The 19,696-nt window shown below is 44.0% G+C and overlaps 1 protein-coding gene across 1 annotated transcript in view; it reads left to right on the top strand.

The window, feature by feature from the left end:
• Window positions 1–19,696, top strand: part of LOC114215636 (kinesin-like protein KIF28P) — a 57,149-nt gene that overhangs the window by 20,905 nt on the left and 16,548 nt on the right. The window contains exons 6-13 of the mRNA XM_088017185.1: window positions 7,533–7,687; window positions 11,188–11,299; window positions 12,546–12,613; window positions 14,377–14,486; window positions 15,046–15,167; window positions 16,316–16,406; window positions 17,379–17,433; window positions 18,871–18,994. Coding sequence (XP_087873311.1) covers window positions 7,533–7,687; window positions 11,188–11,299; window positions 12,546–12,613; window positions 14,377–14,486; window positions 15,046–15,167; window positions 16,316–16,406; window positions 17,379–17,433; window positions 18,871–18,994 — 837 coding nt within the window. The remainder of the gene's footprint in view (window positions 1–7,532; window positions 7,688–11,187; window positions 11,300–12,545; window positions 12,614–14,376; window positions 14,487–15,045; window positions 15,168–16,315; window positions 16,407–17,378; window positions 17,434–18,870; window positions 18,995–19,696) is intronic.

Here is a 19,696-nt window from a genome sequence, read left to right as displayed (position 1 = left end):
ACACCCACAGCAGGTGCAGCCAGTCACACAGGGGGTGCACACAGCCCACACAATAGATATCCCTGAAGCACCTGGTTCTGATGACCAGGGGGATTGTGCTGCTGGGCTCCCCATAGAATGCCTTCTACACAAGGCCACTACTGTCAGGACCAGGAGATACAGTTAACCTACCTAGTACACAGAAAGAAATGAAGGGTCAGACAAAATCAGGAGACAGGAAAATATGTTCCAAACAAAAGAACAAGACAAAATATCAGTAAAAGAACTAAACAAAATGGAAATAAGCAATCTGCCTGATAGAGTTCCAAGTGAGACAGGTGCTCCACAGACTAGAGAGAAGAGTGGATGAGCTCAGTGAGAACTTCAACAAAGAGATAGAGATATAAAAAGAACCAATCATAGCTAAGTAATTTGCATTATCAGGGTCCCAGAAAGAGAGAGAGAGAGAGAGAAAGGGGCAGAAAATGTATTTCAAGAAATAATACCTGAAAACTTCCCTAACCTAGGGGGAAAAATAACAGACATCCAGGTCCAGGAATCACAGAGAGCCCCAAAGAAGATGAACCCAAGGGACTCCACACTAAGACACATAATAATTAAAATATTGAAAATTAATAATAAAAGGAGAATCTAAAGGACAGCAATATTAGAAAAGCAAATTGCTATATACAAGGGAAACCCCATAAGCCTATCAGCTTATTTTTCAGCAGAAACTTGACCAGAAAGGAATGCCATGATATATTCAAAGAACAGAAAGGAGAAAACCTACAATGAAGAATTCTCTACCCATTAAGGTTATGACTCAGAATTGAAGGAGAGATAAAGAGTTTCCAAAACAGGGGCGCCTGGGTGGCTCAGGCGGTTAAGCATCTGCCTTCACCTCAGGTCATGATCTCGAGGTCCTGGGATCAAGGCCTGCGTCGGACTCTCTGCTCAGCGGGGAGTCTTCTTCTCCCTCTCCCTCTGCTGCTCCCTGCTGCTTGTGCTCTCTCTCTCTCAAATAAATAAATAAATAATCTTAAAAAAAAAAGTTTCCAGGACAAACAAAATTAAAGGAGATCATTACCACTACATTAGCCTTACAAGAAATGTTAAAGCAGACATAGGGTGACTGAATGGATTAAAAAAACAAAATAAAACAAAACACAAGACCCACGTATATGCTGCCTAGGATTCACTTCAGACATAAAGACACATACAGACTGAAAGGGAAAAGATATTCCATGCAATTGGAGGCAAAAAAAAAAAAATGCTAGGGTAGACAAACTGACTTTAAAACAAAGAGTGTGGGGTGCCAGGGTGGCTCAGTTGGTTAAGTATCTGCCTTGGCTCAGGTCATGATCTCGGGGTCCTGGGATCAAGCCCTGCATCAGGCTCCCTGCTCAGCAGGGAGTCTGCTGCTCCCTCTCCCCCACAACCACCTACATGCTCTCTCTGTCTTTCTCAAATAAATAAAAATCTTAAAAAAAAAACAAAGACTGTAACAAGAGACAAAGAAGAGCATTACATAATGATAAAGGGATCAATCTAACAAGAGGATATAACAACTATAAATCTCTACGCACCCAATATAGGAGCACCTAAATATATAAAGCCAATATTAAGAGACATAAAGGGAGAAAGTGACAGTAATATAATAATAGAAGGGGACTCTAACACCCCACTCATGTCAGTGGACAGATCATCCAGACAGAAAATCAACAGGGAAATGGTGGCTTTGAATGACACGTGCAACCAGATGGACTTAACAGCTACATTCAGAACATTTCATCCTAAAGCAGCAGAATACACATTTTTCTCAAGTGTACATGGAACATTCTCCAGGATAGGTTTCATGTTAGGCCACCAAACAAACCTCAATAAACATAAGGAGTGTGAAATCGTATCAAGCATCTTTTCTGACCACAATGGTATGAAACTAGAAATCAATTACAAGAATAAAACCGGAAAAAAACACAAACAAGTGGATGCTAAACAACAAGCTACTAACCAACCAATGGGCCAACAAAGACACCAGAGAGGAAATAAAATAATACATGGAGACTGGGGCACCTGGGTGGCTCAGTCAGTGAAGATTTGACTCTTGTTTCAGCTAAGGTCATGATCTCAGGGTCATGAGATCGAGCCCCATGTAGGGCTCTGTGCTCAGCGGGGAGTTTGCATGAGATTCTCTCTCTTCCTCTCCTTCTTTCCTCTCCCCATTCGCACTCCCTTTCTCCCTCCCTCTCTCTCTCAAATAAACAAACAAATAAATACCTTAAAAAATTCATGGAGACAAATGAAAATAGAAACATAATGGTTCAAAATCTTTGGGATGCAGGGCTGCCTGGGTGGCTCAGTTGGTTAAGCGTCTGACTCTTGTTTTTGACCCAGGTCATGATCTCAGGGTCCTGAGATCAAGCCCCGCATCAGGCTCTGCACTCTCCTGGAAGTCTACTTGTCCTTCTCCCTCTGCTTCTCCCCTGCTCATGTGCGCTCTCTCTCTCCCTCTCTCTCTCAAATAAATAAAATCTTTTTAAAAAATCTTTGGGATGGAGCAAAAGCACTTCTAAGAGGGAAGTTTATAGACACAAGCCTACCTCAAGAAACAAGAAAAATATTAAATAAACAACTTAACCTTATACCTAAAGGAACCAAAAAAAGAAGAACAAAAGCCAAACTTAGTAGAAGGAAGTAAAGATCAAAGTTAAAATAAATGAAATAGAGGCTAAAAAAAAGAAAATATCTATGAAATTAAGAGCTGATTTTTTGAAAAGATAAAAAAATTGATAAGCCTTTAGCCAGACTCATTAAGAAAAAAAGAGAGAATACCCATATACATAAAATCAGAAATTAAAGAGAAGTTCAACAGACATCACAGAAATACAAAGGATCAGGGCACCTGGGTGGCTCAGTCAGTTAAGCATCTGCCTTCAGCTCAGGTCATGTTCCCAGGGTCTTGGGATCAAGTCCCACACTGGGCTCCCTGCTCAGCAGGGAGTCTGCTTCTCTCTCTACTCTTCCCCCTCCTCGTGCTTTCTCTAATAAAAAAAATCTTAAAAAAAAAGAAATACAAAGGATTATAAGAGACAACTACAAAAGATTATGAACCAACAAATTGGACAACCTAGAATAAATTGATAAATTCCTAGAAACATACAATCTTCCAAGTCTGAATCAGGAAGAAATAGAAAATCTGAACAGACCAATTACTAGTAACAAAAGTGAATTGGTAATCAAAGAACTCCCAACAAACAAAAGTACAGGACCAGATGGCTTCCCAGATGAAGTCTACCAAACATTTATTTTTTTTTTAAGATTTATTTATTTTAGAGAGAGAGAGAGTGCGTGCATGAGAGCAAGCATGATTTGGGGGAGGGGCAGAGGGAGAGGGAGAGAATCTCAAGCAGACTCTCCTCTGAGCACGGAGCCTTGAGGGGCTTGATCTCACAACCTGAGTCATGACCTGAGCCGAAATCAAGAGTCAGACACTCAACCGACTGAGCCACCCAGGCATCCCTCTACCAAACATTTAAAGCAGTGTTAATATCCTTTTCAAACTATTCCAAAAATTAGGAGAGGAAAGAAAGCTTCCAAATTCACACTATGAGGCCAGCATTACCCTAATGCAAAAAATAAATAAATAAATAAATAATTACAGATCAATATCCCTGACGAATATAGATGCAAATGTCTTCAACAAACTAAATTCAACAATACGTTAAAAGTATCATTCCCCACAAATCAAGTGGGATTTATTGCAGGGATGCAAGGATGGTTCAATATTTGCAAATCAATCAATGTGATACACCATTAACAAAATGAAGGATAAAAATCATATGATTATTTTAATAGATGCAGAAAAAAGCATTTGACAAAACTTAACATATGTTCACAATGAAAAGTCTCAACAAAGTGGATTTAAGGAGAACAACTCAATGTACATAATAAAGTCCTTATGTGCCAAACCCACAGCTAGCATCATACTCAATGGTGAAAAACTAAAGGTTTTTCCTTTAAGATCAGGAACAAGGCAAGTATGTCCACTCTTGCCACTTTTATTCAACATAGTACTGGAAGTCCTAGCCAAAGGAATCAGGCAATCAGACATGGAAAAGAATAAAATGCATCCAAATAAGTACAAAAGAATTAAAATTTTCATTATTTGTAGGTAAGATGATACTATACATAGAATACTCTAAAGACTACCAAAAAACTATTAGAATTAATAAATGAAATCAATAAAGTTTCAGGATAAAAAATTAATACACAAAAATCTATTTCTATACAATGATAATGAACTAGCAGGAAAAGAAATTAAGAAAACAATTCCATTTACAATTCTATCAGAAAGCATAAAATACCCAGCAATAAATTTAACCAAGGAGGTAAAAGAAATGTCTTCTGAAAACTATAAGACATTGATAAAAGAAATTGAAGAAGACACAAACAAATGGAAGGACATTCCATGCTCATGGATTGGAAGAACAAATATTGTTAAAATGTCTATACTATCCAAAGCGAGCTACAGATTCAATGCAATACCCATCAAGATACCAATACTATTTTTTATAGAACTAATAATCCTAAAATTTATATGGAACCACAGAAGACTCCAAATAGCCAAAGCAATCTTGAGAAAGAGGAATAAAGCTGGAGGAACTGCAAACTATACTACAAAGCTACAGTAATGAAGAGTATGGTACTGGCACAAAAACAGACGCATAGATCAATGGAACAGAATAGAGAGCCCAGAAATAAACCCACACTTTTATGGTCAATTAATCTATAAAAAAAGAAGGCAAGAATATACAATGGGAGAAAAGACAATCTCTTCAATATGTAGTGTTGGGAAAATTGGTCAGCTACATGCAAAATAACGAAACTAAACCACTTTCTAACACCATACACAACAATAAATTCAAGGGGCACCTGGGTGGCTCAGTCGTTAAGCGTCTGCCTTCGGCTCAGGTCATGATGCCAGGGTCTTGGGATCGAGCCCCACATCAAGCCCTGCATCGGGCTCCCTGCTCAGCGGGAAGCCTGCTTCTCCCTCTCCCACTCCCCCTGCTTGTGCTCCCTCTCTCGCTGTGTCTCTCTCTGTCAAATAAATAAATAAAATCTTTTAAAAAATAAATAAATAAATTGAAAATGGATTAAAGACCAAAAATGATAACTGAATCTATAGAAAGAAAAAAGAAAACATAGGCAGTAAATAGATAGTCTTAGCAATATTTTTTTGGATATATCTCCTTAGACAAGGGAAACAGAAGCAAAAATAAACAGTTGGAACTACATCAAAATAAAAAGGTTTTGTACAACAAAGGAACCCATCAACAAAAATGGAAAGGCAACTGACAGAATGGGAGAAGGTATTTGCAAATGACATATCCAATAAGGGGTTAGTATTCAAAATACACAAAGAATTTATACAAATCAACATCAAAATCAAAACAAGGAACAGTCTGATTTAAAAATTGGACGAGCCTCTGAATAGACATTGTTCCAAAGACTGATACACATACATGAAAAGATGCTCAACATCACTCATCACCAGGGAAATGCAAATCAAAACCACAATGAAATATCATCTCCCACCTGTCAGAATGGCAAAAATCAAAAACACAAGAAATAACAAGTGTTGGCGAGGATGTGGAGAAAGGGGAACCCTCGTGCACTGTCGGTGGGAATGCAAACTGGTGCAGCCACTGTGGAAAACGGTATGGAGGTTCTTCAAAAAATTAAAAATAGAAATACCATGACAATCCAGTAATTCCACTGCTGAATACTTACCCAAAGAAAATGACAACGCTATTTGAAAAAGATATATGCACCTCTGTATTTATTGCAGCACCATTTACCATAGCCAAGATAGAGAAATAATCTAAGTGTCCACTGATACCATATGGTATATATACTCAATGGAATATTACTAGCTTTAAAAAAGAATGAAATCTTGCCTTTCAGGACAACATGGATGGACCTAGAGGGTATTAGGCTAAGTGAAATAAGTCAAAAAAAGAAAAATACCATATGACTTCACTTGTATGTGGAATCTTAAAACACAAGACAAATGAACAAACAGACACAAATAGAAAGAGACTCATAGATACAGAAAGCTGGTGGTTGCCAGTGGGGAGGGTTTAGAGGGATGGGTGAAATAGGTGAAGGGGATTAAGATGTATCTACTTCTAGTTAAAAAATAAGTAAGTCACAGGGATGAAAAGTACAGCATAGAGAATACAGTCAGTAATATTGTAATGACATCGTAGGGAGACATTTGGTAACCCCACTCACCACAGGTGAGCATTTTGTAACATATATAATTGTCAAATCACTATGTTGTACACCTGAAACTAATGTAATGTTGCATGTCAACTGTACTTCAATTAAAAGTAAAAAAAAAAAAAAAAAATAGGAGCCCCTGGGTAGCTCAGTTGGTTAAGCGTCTGACTCCTGGTTTCGGCTCAGGTCATGATCTCAGGGTCATGAGATCAAGCCACGTGTGGGGCTCCACACTCAGTGGGGAGTCTGCTTGAGATTCTCTCTCTCTCTCTGCCCCTCCCACCCTGCTCATGTGTGCACGTGCACACTCTCTCAAATAAATACATCTTTTTTTTTAAAGTAAGAGAATAAAGAACCTTATAAACTTTAAGTACTATTCAGATGATTTTACATTAGTAACATTCATAAACTTTATATATGCTTTGCCCTTTTTTTAACTTGATGTTTTAGAGGCAAGGGAAGAAATCCACTGAAAAAATATGTGTAGAGATCTAGCATTACACTCTGCATATTAGTGTCAGTAATGATATTAACACCTGTTACTGTATGCTGGGCATGGTGAGAACCATTACTTCTCTTATCTGTTACCCTCCTAACACCCCAATAATATGCTGTGATCCCTGTTTTTCAACTAAGACAGTTGCAATTCTGAAAAGCTAGTTCTTACAGTCACGTAACCAGCAAGGGGATCTGTCACATTCTAAAATCTACATTCTTTTCCCCTCCCTGCATGACCACACTGTTCCAAACAGTTCCTTATTTTGCAGATTTCCCAGTATTTTCTACTTAAAACGTTTGATCACAGAAATACTAGAGCAGTAACTGGTATCTAACATACCACTGGAGATAGCTTTGCAAAATTGAGAAGGAACAACTGAGACATTTGGGCCTTATGATGTATTAATGTGAAATGTCATTGTAAAGAAGATGGCCTTTTTTTTTTTGAGAGAGAGAGAGAGGAGAGTGAGCAGGGGTGGAGGGTCAGAGGTAGAGAGAGAGAATCTTAGGCTCCTTCACCAGCAGGTAGTCTGACAGAGGGCTGGATCTCACAACCCTGCGATCATGCCCTGAGCCGAAACCAAGAATCGTGCGCTTAACCGACTGAGCCACCCAGGTGCCCCGAAGGTAGCCTTTTAATTTGTAAATTTTAATATATAATTTTGAGTGTGATGTACAATTAGAAAAAATGTTTTAAAGTGTGAAGTAGATTGATTTCATATGTAGCCTGCTACCACTCTAATCGCATGACTTGTGGCGCTTTCCTATAGGTTTTCCTAGACAGCAACCTCACCAAGCAATCCAGTATTAATTTGGTGGATTTAGCAGGAAGTGAAAGGCAGAAATCTTCAGGATCTGAAGGAGACAGACTGAAGGAAGGATCACGAGTTAACTTAAGTTTAACCAGTTTAGGAAACGTTATCAGGTAAATAATTGGTGCATGGGTATTTATTTCTGCCATAAAAATGACCTCAGAAATTAAAAAAAAAATCAGATTAATCATAGCCCTTGGTTCATGACCCACTCATGAACTCATTGGCTCATACCTGGCCTGCCTATATATTTTATTTTAAACTTATTGCTTTTTAATAAAACTGAAAACACCAGTAAATTCACCACCCAACCCAAGAAATAGTTGGTATTTCTGTGCTATGCCCCCCTTGGAGGTAGCCACCGTCTTAAATTTTGCTTATCCCCTCTCTGTCCCTTGCTCCCTTTCTTTTTTCACCCTTTCTTGTTTTATCACTTATGAATATTATTAGTTAGTGGCACTCATTTTTTTTTGAAATGTACAAAAAGGGTAAAATATTATACTATCTTTTTGATCTTGTTCTTTTTTAAGTGATCAAAGTATAAATTATATAAAGTACACAAATCTTAAATTTCAGCTTGGTGAATTTTTATATGTATATATATCTATGTAATTACCACCCAGGTCAAGATACAGAACATTTCCAAAACCCAGAAAGCTCCCTTGTACCCTCTTCCTAGATTTTACACCCACCAAAAGAAGTTGACCTTTGCCACTAAAAATTGGTTTTGCCTAACTAAATGATTATGGCTATGAGACTAAGCCATGTTTCTCATGTAATGTATCAGCTCTTTTTCATTGCTATGTAGGATTCCATTGTAGAAAATATACCACAATTCATTTATCCATTCCCCTACTGATGGACATTTCGTTTGTATCCAGGTTTTGACTATTATGAATAATGTTGCTATGAACATTCTTGTACATATGCTTTGGAGAAAACAGTTTCTCATTCCCCTCAAGGATACACCCAGGAGTAGAATTGCTGGGATTGGCTTTTTGACCCAACATTATTAACAATATGTATCCATGTTATGTGTGGCTTTGGTTAATTTGCCCTCTGTTCTGTCACTAAACATTGTGTTTATGAGATCCCCTGTTGTAGTAGAAGTTGTTACTTCTTTTTCATTATGATGTAGTGGGGAATTCCATTGTGGGCATATGCCACAATTTATTCATTTGTTCTCCTTTTGGATTGGCATTTTGGTTGTTTCCAGGTTTGGGTTATTTGCTATTATAAACAGTACTATTATGAACATTCTTGTACAAATCACTGGGTATCACTATATTAAAGTTTCTCTTGAGTATAGACAAAGGACTGAAATTGTTGAATTATTTGTAAGGTATATGCAATACCTATTTTTTTTTTTTTTGGCAGTACCTAACTTTTGACAGTGGGGACAAATTATTTTCCAAGTGTTTGGACCAATTTATACTCCCAGCAGCAATTTATAAAATATCCCATTGATCCACATCTTTTCTAAGGCTTAGTATTGTCACATTTCTTGATATTTACTAATTAAACGGTCTTGCCATGGTCTTGATATTCCTGGTTACTAGAAATTTTGAGCATCTTACCATGGTCTTGATATTCCTGGTTATTAGCAAGTTTGAGTATCATTTGATACATTTACTGGCAATATGTCAGTAAATCTCAAAATACCTGTTATGTTTTGCCTCTTAGTCTATTCAGTTACTGTCTTTTATTGATTTTTAGGTGTTCTTTACATATTTTGTATTACTCTTTCCTCAGGTATATAATAAATATCTTCTCCCAGCAGGTAGCTTGTCTTTTCACTTTTAGGTATCAATTGATGAGCAGAAATCATGGTAATGGTTTTTGTTTTGCATTTCTTGTGTCTTGTTTAAGGAGAGTAGAGTCCAAAAGTTATCTCCCTACATTTCACTTAATTTCCTATCCATCTGGAGTTGACGTCTGTGCGTAGTGTAAGGTAGGCATCCTTTTCATTATTATTTCCTTACAGATTACCAATTTTTTCCAGTTATACTTGTTGAATAGTCTCTCCTTTCCACAGTGGAGTTTCTGCACTACCTCTGTCATAGACCAAAATTCAATATATTTGACTTTCTAATCTGTTCAACTGGTCAAAGTCTAAATATTATAAATGCTTCCTCTTCCTGATTAATACAAGGATCTCCATCCTACATTTGTAATTGTTGATATGTATGTTAATTCTATTCTTCTTTAACCCCAAAGACATTATTATTTCTATTTTACACAGTGTTCATTTTTTTAAAATTATTTACTGCTTTTTAAACCTCAGAGCTGCTAAGATCAGTTTCCTCCTGGTGGAAGTATATTCTATAGAATTTCCTTCAGTGATCACTTGCTGAATGGCAAAATCTGCTTTTGTTCGGTTGAAATGTGTTTATTTCACCTCATTCTTGAAAGGTAATTTTGCTGGGTATATAATTCCAGATGTGTAGAATTTTCTTTCAGCTCATTACGGTTACAGTCTCCCATTTTCTGCCAGTGGTCTAATTGCTATTTCCTTGAAGATAATCTATCTTCCCCCCTAGCTGCTTTTAAACTCTTTTGTTTTGATTTTCTCCAATTTCATTGTGTTGCATTTGAGTGTGAATTTATTTATTCGGCTTGGAATTCCCTGGCCCCCAAAGCTCTGTAGATTAGTGATTTTCATCAGGGCTGGAAAGTTCTCAGCCATTACTTCTCATGTACTGTCCATGCCCATTTATTTTCTCTCTTCTCGTCTGGAACTTCAGTTAAACCATTTAAATATTCTCACACTGTCCTCCATGATTCTTAACCTTCCTCACTTGTTTCCCACCTTGTGTCTCCAGGCTGCAATCTGGTTAATCTCTTTTGAACTATCTAGTTCACTAATTCCAGTTAGAGCAGTGTCTAACTTGCTGTTAAACCTGTCCACTGTATTTTTCATTTCAATTACTGTATTTCTTTCTTTCCAGAAGATCATTTTGTCTCTTTTCCAAACCTGCTAGATTAACCCTATAAATTCCTTGTCACTGTTTGTGATTATAATTTCCCATCGATGGGATTGCCTCCCTCCTCCTCCCTGCTCTGGTCAGTGACAACACCGCTGTGTTTGCAGTGCCCTGGAGTTGGGTGGGGATTGGCCCATTCGCTTATTCACGCTTTCTCTGGTGCCTTGTCATACAGGGTCCTAACTTTATGGGCTCTTCTGAAGGCAGTAGGAGAGAAAAGCAAGAAGGGGACTTAAACTACTCCCCATCCTGGTCTTTACACCGCTAGCTGGCTGTCCTCTTCCTCAGATTGAACTCTTCTTTATGCACGGATTTACAATAGCCTGCAGGCTCCCTGGGTTTTCCTCACATGATTAAGCGTGTTTGTTCCTCAGATCTAGGCTTTCCTCTGGCTGTCATGGTCTCTCCAGGGTTGAGGGCAGGGAGGGAGCCCGTGGCCCAGGTGGGTAGCCGTCTTGCGGCAGCATCCTCATACAGAAGGTGTCTCCACTAACCGATGTTAGTTAGAGTCATGCCTCAGGTTTATGGGGTCAACGAGGGGATGGGTGGGGTGTTTCTGACTTATTCCCAGGGAGGCAGATTTCTTCTTATTTTTTTATCTGTTGTTTTGTATTTTCTTTTTCATTCAGTGCCCTGGCTGATGCAGCCATGGGGAAGAGAGTCTTGCACGTTCCCTACAGAGATTCTGTTCTGACCAAACTGCTCCAGCCAGCTCTGGGTGGGAACAGCAGAACGACTTTGGTAAAGTGACTCTCTGACAGCATGTGACACGGATTTAGCTGTTGCTGTTGTTGTCGCCGTTACTGTTACAATTATGCTTAGTGTACTATGATGTCACACTTTGCATTTACGTAGCACATTCTTACCTAGCTCATGACTCCTGGAACTCTTTCTATTACAATGTTCAAATATTGTTCGTTTTCGTTTTTTATTTATTCTTTTCTGTAGTTTTCAGGCTCTCTACAAGGAACATTACTATTATCAGGAAAAAAACATCTAATTTTTCAAATCACACTGATAAGGTCATACTATTCTAAATCAGGGGTCATTTCAGGGCAAGACTGGAAATCAGTTTGACCATGTGTGAGACACAAGGCAGGTGTTTAACCTGGAGAGGAGCTGAACTGTGTCACCTTAGCAAAGACTCCAGACTCTTACTACTGAAGTTTGCCAAGCGGGTACAATGCAGAATGTGTTAAAATCAGGATTCTCTGCTCTTTGGCTTCAGGTGTGGGAAGGAGCAAAGCCGGGCAAACTCTGCCTGCCTCATGCTTGCTGTCCCAATTGGGAGAGAAATGCTCACTGCCTGGCCTGTTCTGTGCATGCTCTCCCAAATTCACAGCAGAAGACATCCTTGTTCTCTATCGCTGAATCTTGCCTACGCATTTAAAAATATTTCAAAGTTCTTCTGGTTGTATTTGCCCGTGGGCCACAGCGGGCACATCCCCCAAGAACCTGGACTAAAAAAGGGGCCCATAAGATGCTCAGAATGTTAGACTACAAAGTCAAGTGTAACAGGTCTACAGGGCAAGGCCCTGACTTGGGTGCTACGACGCTTTAACAGAGAAAGATGTGGTTTGGGAGGAGGTTAGGCATCACTTAAAAGAGTATTGCAAAGCCAACATCCAAGCGCTAGATCCTCTGTGGCTCCAATCCTATTTCCGGCACAGTTATCTTAACACCTCCTTTGTTTTAATTCTAAAGTGGATATGCTAACAGTATTCCCTTGAAAGTGTTGCCGTGTGTGTTGTGAATTTGTGTCATGTGTTTGTGTTGTGTATCTGAGGTGTCTGTGAGCTGCGTGTGTCACGTGGGGGGTATATGTGGGGTCAGCATATGCGATAAATGTGTGTCGCATGCGTTTTCTGACTTGTAAAGCTTGAACAATACTGTAAATTGCAAGATATTCTATGAACATTAGCTGTACAAAATCTACAACAAAAAAACCCTCTAAAATCACACAAGCTGAAAGGGCTATTTTTTACAGATAGCAGCCATAAGCCCTGCTGACACCTGCTATGAAGAAACTTTGTCCACATTAAGATATGCTGAAAGGTACGGGTATGAATATTTACTATCCCTAGTAGCTCTCTGTTCTAAATCTGCCAGATTCTTCTGGTACCCTTCTACCCGATGGGATGGCAGTTGGGGAAGAGGTTCGGGAGGAGACAAGACAAAATGCTTCCTGGGAACTGGGGCCCTTCTGAGCCTGTCACTCGGTCGCTCCAGCTCCGCATGGGAGAGGCACCGGGGGCGCAAACCGATGGGGAAGGGCTTGCCAACCCCCCGATGTGATTGGCATCATCCTCCCTGTATTTTCCTGCCAAATAGCATGGCCATTCACACATTTCTGCCCTTGTCACATGGCCCACGGGGAGCGCGGAGTGGCAGGCAGAGGACTTTTATGCTAATAATGTGGGAGGTGACTCCCCGGGGTTGGCAGCCACTTTCCTGCTCCGTAGCTTTCCCCCTGGGCTCATTCTCATTTCTCCAGGCCCTGCGCATACAGATTATACTCTCAGAGTAGGCCTGGCGGTCATCGGCATCTCCTCCCGGGGAGGGTTCATCATCGCCAGTTTCCTTCTGTCCAGTGGGGCTGGGAAGCAAGTCTACGCACTTAGCCTGGGGAGGAGGCTGCAGCCCAGACAGGTTCCTGATTTTCAAGGCAGGTATCTGGATCCTGCTTCTCCGGACCCTTTTAAGATGAGGGTACAGGCCGAGGGATACTCTAAGCAGGGTAGAAGCCACAGGCTGCCACCCTTCCTCCTTCCCTATGCGTGGCGGACACTGAGAATCTACCACCGAGACCCACCTATCGGGTTCAGATGGGACCTTGGGATTCTGGGCCTCCCCATTCCTCAGCTGCATACCATATGGAGGGAGGTGATTTCTCATCAGAGTCAGGGTGAAGAACAACACAGGCGATCAGGCACGAACTGTGCCGGACACATGGCAGATGCTCAAAACCATAGTTGTTACTGTGCCACCAAGTAGTAGCCACTCGTCGGAGTGGCCTGGGCTCAGGGAGGGAGCCTTGCATTTCAGGGACACAGACTAGCGTCCTCCTGTCTCGTGCAGCCTCAAGACCGTGTTACATCATTAGACATTTCTTCCAGCATCTGTACCACAAGCTCGGATCTTTGGGTCATTTTTGTCTCTCTGCTTACCAGGTGCAAATCTGCTGCCAGCAGATTTCACGTGAGAGACTATGTGATGCAGAGGAAGGAGAAAACAGTAGCCAAATGTCCCGGGCTCTGAGCCCGGATGTGCCACGGGCTGTGTGACTTGGGGGCCAAGCCTTGGAGATCCTCTCTTCCTCAGTGAAAGGAGTAAGGTGGCCAGAGTTAGTAAATAAAAACACAGGATCCCCAGTTAAGCTCAAATTTCAGATGCAGAGCAAGTCAGTGTGTTAGTGTAAGTATGTCCCATGGAATACACTAGAGGCAGTGAAAAAGTTAACCCCCAGGACCCCCATCAGCCTGGGGCACGTGCAGAGCAGCGTGGACAGCCTCCAGGGTTGAGTTAGGACAGTTGCAACCGCCCTGATTGCGTAGACTCTTCCATTAGTGGAGTCAGCCCAGTCGGCCAAGTGCATTCAGGACCCAGGACGTGTCAGGGCCGGGCTGTGGGCCCGGCTGAGCTGCTCATGTTCATTTGAGCAGTAGACATCACTCAAGTTCCTTTTGGCCTTAACGGTTCACTGGAACCCAACACAGTGGAATCACCTGGGCTGAAAGGCTCCTGTTTTGCCAGTTGCCGGCCAGTGCTCTGCAAAGGGGCCCAGGGCCTGAGTATGTGTTCATGTTTGCACATGGAAGGGCTAAAAAGATCCAGAACAAAGCTGTGGTCAACACCTCGACGCTGATGAGAGAGTCAAAGGCAGAGAACAACAAAGTACTGCTCACACGTGGAAATTCCAGGATGGCAGGTAAATTGAGTCTGGAGTCAGTGCCCCGTCCAGGCCAGGCTGGGAGCACGTTGGAGGGAGGGACCGGCCGCAGGCTCAGCATGAGGCTTGGCCGGGGGTGGGGGGTGGGGGCGAACACCTGCCTGGAATCGCTGGAGCCCTAGCCCAGGCTAGGGCAGCCTCTAGGAACATTTTGGCCCTGGCCTCGGGGAAGCACACTTTATTTTGAGGTAACCGCAGAGTCGCATGCAGTTGTAAGAAATAACGGCCCTGCCCTTCCTGGAGGGTCATTTTCAGTCTCATTTTTATTGCCATTTTTATTCCGAAGCCATGGTTTCTACCGAGACTACGCTTTCCTTCCCAGAATTGCACGGCGTCCATCTGTCGTTTATTCTACTGATGGTCTCAGGCAGTTAAATGATGTTCAACTCTCCAGAAACCTTACTGGCAGCACCCCGACCTGCACCATTAATCCCTGGGGGCAGCAGAAGAGCTCACGGTGTCCCAGCTGGTTATTAGTTATTCTGCTCCTCCCCCTTGACATTGCATACCTGTTGCTGAAAATGCCTCCCCCTTCCAGAGCGGCCGGCCTGCCTGCTGGCAGAACCAGGGCCTGGGCCGCAGACTGGCCAGCCGACCTGGGCGCACCAGCTGGAGCAGGCTCGGGAGGAGTGGCATCAACAGTATCTGGCCATCGCCCAGGTGAGCCTCCCTGCCTCCACCTGCAGAAGCCGGGCCCAGCGGGGAGCTGCGGCCAGGGGGATTATGGGAGTGGCTTCTGTTTTCAGTGAACATGTAGTATGGGAGATGTGACAATGACTTACATCAATGCTATTGGTGGGGACGAGAGGGAAGGAAGCCAAGAGGCTTGATGAGTGAGGCTGAGGGTAGATTCAAGGCTGTCAATAATTACCATTCAGGGAGAATTTGAGGACTACGAACTGTCTTGTGGGGACCATATTGTGCCTACCCTGTCATTCACTGGCAGTATCAGATCTAAACGGGCTGCGATGTGAATTTCGTACGTGGGTCAGGGAGATGCTTCTTGGTCCCCCATCCACAGCACACTCCCACCGTGACCTGGCCCCCCAAAGCCACAGGAAGCCTGGAAGAGGGGTGAGCCTCAGGCCGGGGGAGCCTAGTGCAGGTGGGGTCTGCAGCACCAGGAGGCCAGTCCAAGTTAGGGCCCAAGGATTCTAGAGTTGTGGACAGTAACAAGGGGAAAGGTTCTTGCTCTCCTTACTCTTTGTCAGAATTCCAAGATTTAAAAGCTTTCCTTGTGCCTGCACCATACAGTCCGGTTTTCATTGACTAGATCCTCTAGAAGTCCAAGACCAATCTGTACTATACTCAGGGATGAAACACGTTCAGCTGACCAAGAGAGTCCTACAGCACGTCCCATTTTGTCATCAACGTCTGATGACCAGTGAACTCGCCAGTACGCCCGGGGAGCATGAGATACAGGGGAGAAGGCTTTAATGGAGACCCAGGGAGGGATGAGCCCAGTGAGGCACTGGCCTGGAGCATTGGGATGGCGGGGGACTCGGGGAAGTAGAAGTCAGGGTGGAAGGGGTCGAGGCAGGGCAGCCAGGCAGGGGGAACAGAGTTGGAGACGGGCTACACTTCGCAACAGTCCTGTCCAGATGAACTCAGGCCCCCGATGGCTGACGTGCCGAGGGGCTCACCCCTGCTCAGTCGAGCCCCCAGCCCCACTCAGCCTTCCTCGTCCGGGTTCACTCTACTGGGCGATTTGACAGGACGCATAGACAAATGGCTTTGGTGCCAAGTGGTTAGGAATGCTGCTCTCTCCTGAGCATGCAGGCCCTAGGACCTCTCCATGTCTCCTCCAGGAGCGGCAGATGACCGAGACCTTCCCTCACCTTCTCAACGTCAATGAGGACACACAGCTCACGGGTGTCCTCAAGTACTTCATTCAGGCTGGTACTCTCACCCCTCTTGCCCCACTCTGCGCCTGCCCCTGCTTCTTGCTTCACAAGCATATTTCTGGTTCTTTTGAATCTCTCTTTTTGTGGTAAATATACGTAACATAGAGTTTACCATGCTGACTATTTTTAAGTATACAGTTCAGGGACACAGTGCTATGCAACCATCACCCCGATCCATCTCCAGAACCTTCCTTCTTTCCAAACTGAAACGCTGTCCCGATGCAACAATAACCCCCTGCCCTTGCCAGGATCACATCATAAGTGGGCTGCACTTACAACTCTTCTAGGCACCCCGTATAACTGGAATTGTACAATACCTGTCCTTTTGTGACTAGCATGTTTCACTGAGCATAATGTCCTCAAGGTTCATTTATGTTGTAGCAAGTGTCAGATCTCCTTCCTTCCTTTTTAAGTCTGAATAATAGTCTATTATATGTGTATACCACATTTTTTTTTAATCTATTCAAACTTTGGAAAATGGCATCGGTATTATAGTAACATCTGGCTTTCTGCACCCTGGCCTTATGCGCACCCCCGGACAGGAGAGGGTTCATGCGGGATGGAAGTGGGGGGCAGCCCCCCAGGGGGGCCGGCATGGTGCTCTGGGCCCTGTCCGGGGGTCAGTGACAGGACTGAAACAGAGCTTCACAGACCAGGACCTTCCCCGTGGCCAGGCTTCACTGCATCTCCCAAGGCCCAGACGAAACAGTTTCTTCCTCCAGAATTCCCACCAACAAGGTGGAATTTGAAAAAAGTTAGGAATCCCACCAGGACAGCGCAGAATGTAAAACAATTATCCCTAAGGCAGGGTGGTGTCCAAGGACTTATGACTGAAAATCCTAGCAGCAAAATCCCCTCGCACGATCCTCTTGGAGATGAAATAGCACTGCCCAAACATGAGACATGATCCCTGTCCAGGTCAAATCCTGACAAACTTTGAAGACCAATTATCCCAATTCTTTTCAAGGTTCATGTGACGCTGGTCGGGCTGCGTCAAATGCCATCCTTCTTCAAGGTTTAGGGTAAGTCTACACGAACCATCTTTGTCCAGCATGCATGAGCTGTGACCAGTCAGCCCATGGGAGAATCTCAGTGTTTGTCTGGTTGTCGCCGGGCCAGGCCACAAAGCCTGCTGGACAACCCTGAACAAGAAAGTACCAAACTGTCCTCAGGATCCACTCCAGGGCTTAGGGAAGAAAGCCTTGGAAGGGCTTTCAAGCTCTCACTGGAATCCCTCTGCTGCGCCCACCTTGTCTCCGATATGGGGAGAAAGGGGAAGGCCAGTGGCTAGATGCTGTATGAGAATTTAGCACACGGGGACATAAGTAGATGAGGCCAGAGAGTAAAGAGAGAGCCCACCACAAGTGGTTCACATCTTTCGTGGTCTTAACCACTGAAGCAACAGCATCCTCAGACCTCTGTGCTCAGAGTCCTCCCTCACCAACTGGACTAAGACGAAGCCCAGCCTCTGAGGTGATCCCCCCCTACGAAGGGCGGCCCTGCGGAACCCTCTGATGGCCCCCACAAACTCGCAGCTGTCCCGTACCTCTGTGGCCTGCCCACAGATTTCCAGCCAGGAGCCTCAATCAGCTCATACAGAGGCTTGACCGACCCATACCCCTGATGTAGCTCAGCCCTCCTGAGCTAAAATGCAGGGAGAGGAGGGGAGGGGGCCTGTGCTGACCCTGCCCCACCAGCCTCTTGGTCTCTTCTCCTGACTTGTCCTGGGGACCCCCCCTCCTCTCCCTTTCCAGACCACTCCCTGTGGGGACCCTACACAGATCTGTAAATGGCTGAACTCCCGATGAGCCGAGGTTAAAACCTTTCACACAGCATCCCTGGGCACCAAGCAAACAAGCAATATGGATGGACATGTGTCTCAACACCCAGAACATTCCATGACAGCCAAGGAGTCTAGGAACATTCTAGAACAGTTAAGAAGCTAGTCATTCAGGGCACACAGATAATGTCTAGGGGGCAGCCAATTTCTGACACCTCTGACATCGATCCCCCAACTCTTTAGCATATAAAGTCTGGATTTGTATGATAAGACCCAGAAATGGATCTAAACTTCTCTGTGGTGTGGACATTATTATCAGTCATTAGTAGTCGACTGCCCCGGCATCCCTTTGGAAACATCTTTGCTTTTCATGTCCCCCCCCTCCCCCACTCAGTCCTGCTGGCCTGTGAGTTCTCGAGAACTCTAGCCATGACCCTGCCTGTCCGGGCTCCTTGCGGCTCTCAGCCCTCAGCCCATGTGGTTCTATTGGTAAAAGAATTGCTTTGTTGTCCTTCTGCACCTGCTTCTCCACCTGCAGACCCGGGAGCCACAGCCCCAGACCGCTTCCTGCCACTCGGCGGCCATGGGAGGTCTTACTGAAGCAGGAAAAAAGACAATCAGAACTGTTCGCTAAAGTCATCATTGTTGTGGCTCCTTAGACAAACTCTTGTCTTTTTAGAATTTCAGATAAACACGCTTCCTTCACCAATCTGGATGGGAAAGTGACGGTCACGCCACAAAGCAAATGCAAAGTTGTCATTAATGGGGTGCCCATCGTGACCAAGACGAAGCTGCAGCACCTGGTAAACTTTCCTGCCTGGTCACAGGATTCCCTAAGTCCAACCCGAGAGCTAGGATGGGGGTCCTCGACAGGAGCACCGGCTCCCGCTGTGGCGAGGGCCAGGCAGGGCTGGGCGCCAACCACCCCGTGTCCTTCTGCGACAGTCACAATGGACATGGTCACAGCCTGGGGTTGGGAGACCTGATATTAACTCGCTGTGTGTTCTTGGGCAAGTCACTTCACTTGTCTGGACTTCATCTACAAAACAGAGAGGAGTGAACTAGAAGTTCACCAAGACCCTTTCCAGCTCTAATGTTGTATGATAGCTTAGACTTCTTTAAAAACCTGCCACAGGGAGGGACTGTAGCCCCTCGAAGAGCTTGGGCTCCCCATCTCCTCCCCATGCCCCAGCCTGAGTCCGCAGCACTGTAGGGCCCAATCCCCTCTTCAACCCATTCCCCACACTGTAGCCACAGAGAACCTTCTAGACAAGCTACTTGGATTAGACCCCGCCCTCCTGGAAATCCTCAGTGACCACACCTGTGTGAGCGGCCCCATCGCTCCGCCTCCTCCAGCCTCACTGCTCCGCACGGAGGTCACACTGACCTTCTCTTGATCGTTCAAAACATTCCAGGCTCTGCTCAGCAGCGGTCTTCTCTGCCTTGGTGAAACTTACCACCCCTGACGTCTTAGCTTAAATAGTGCGCCTCGGGAGATGATTGCT

This window comes from Eumetopias jubatus, unplaced genomic scaffold (assembly GCF_037043125.1).
Source record: "Eumetopias jubatus isolate StellerSeaLion01/CBP00866 unplaced genomic scaffold, mEumJub1_p1.0 scaffold_12, whole genome shotgun sequence".
In the NCBI taxonomy this organism is placed as follows: domain Eukaryota; kingdom Metazoa; phylum Chordata; class Mammalia; order Carnivora; family Otariidae; genus Eumetopias; species Eumetopias jubatus.
The sequence above is the reverse complement of the archived record's forward strand: the minus strand, read 5'-3'. Positions and strand labels throughout refer to the sequence as shown.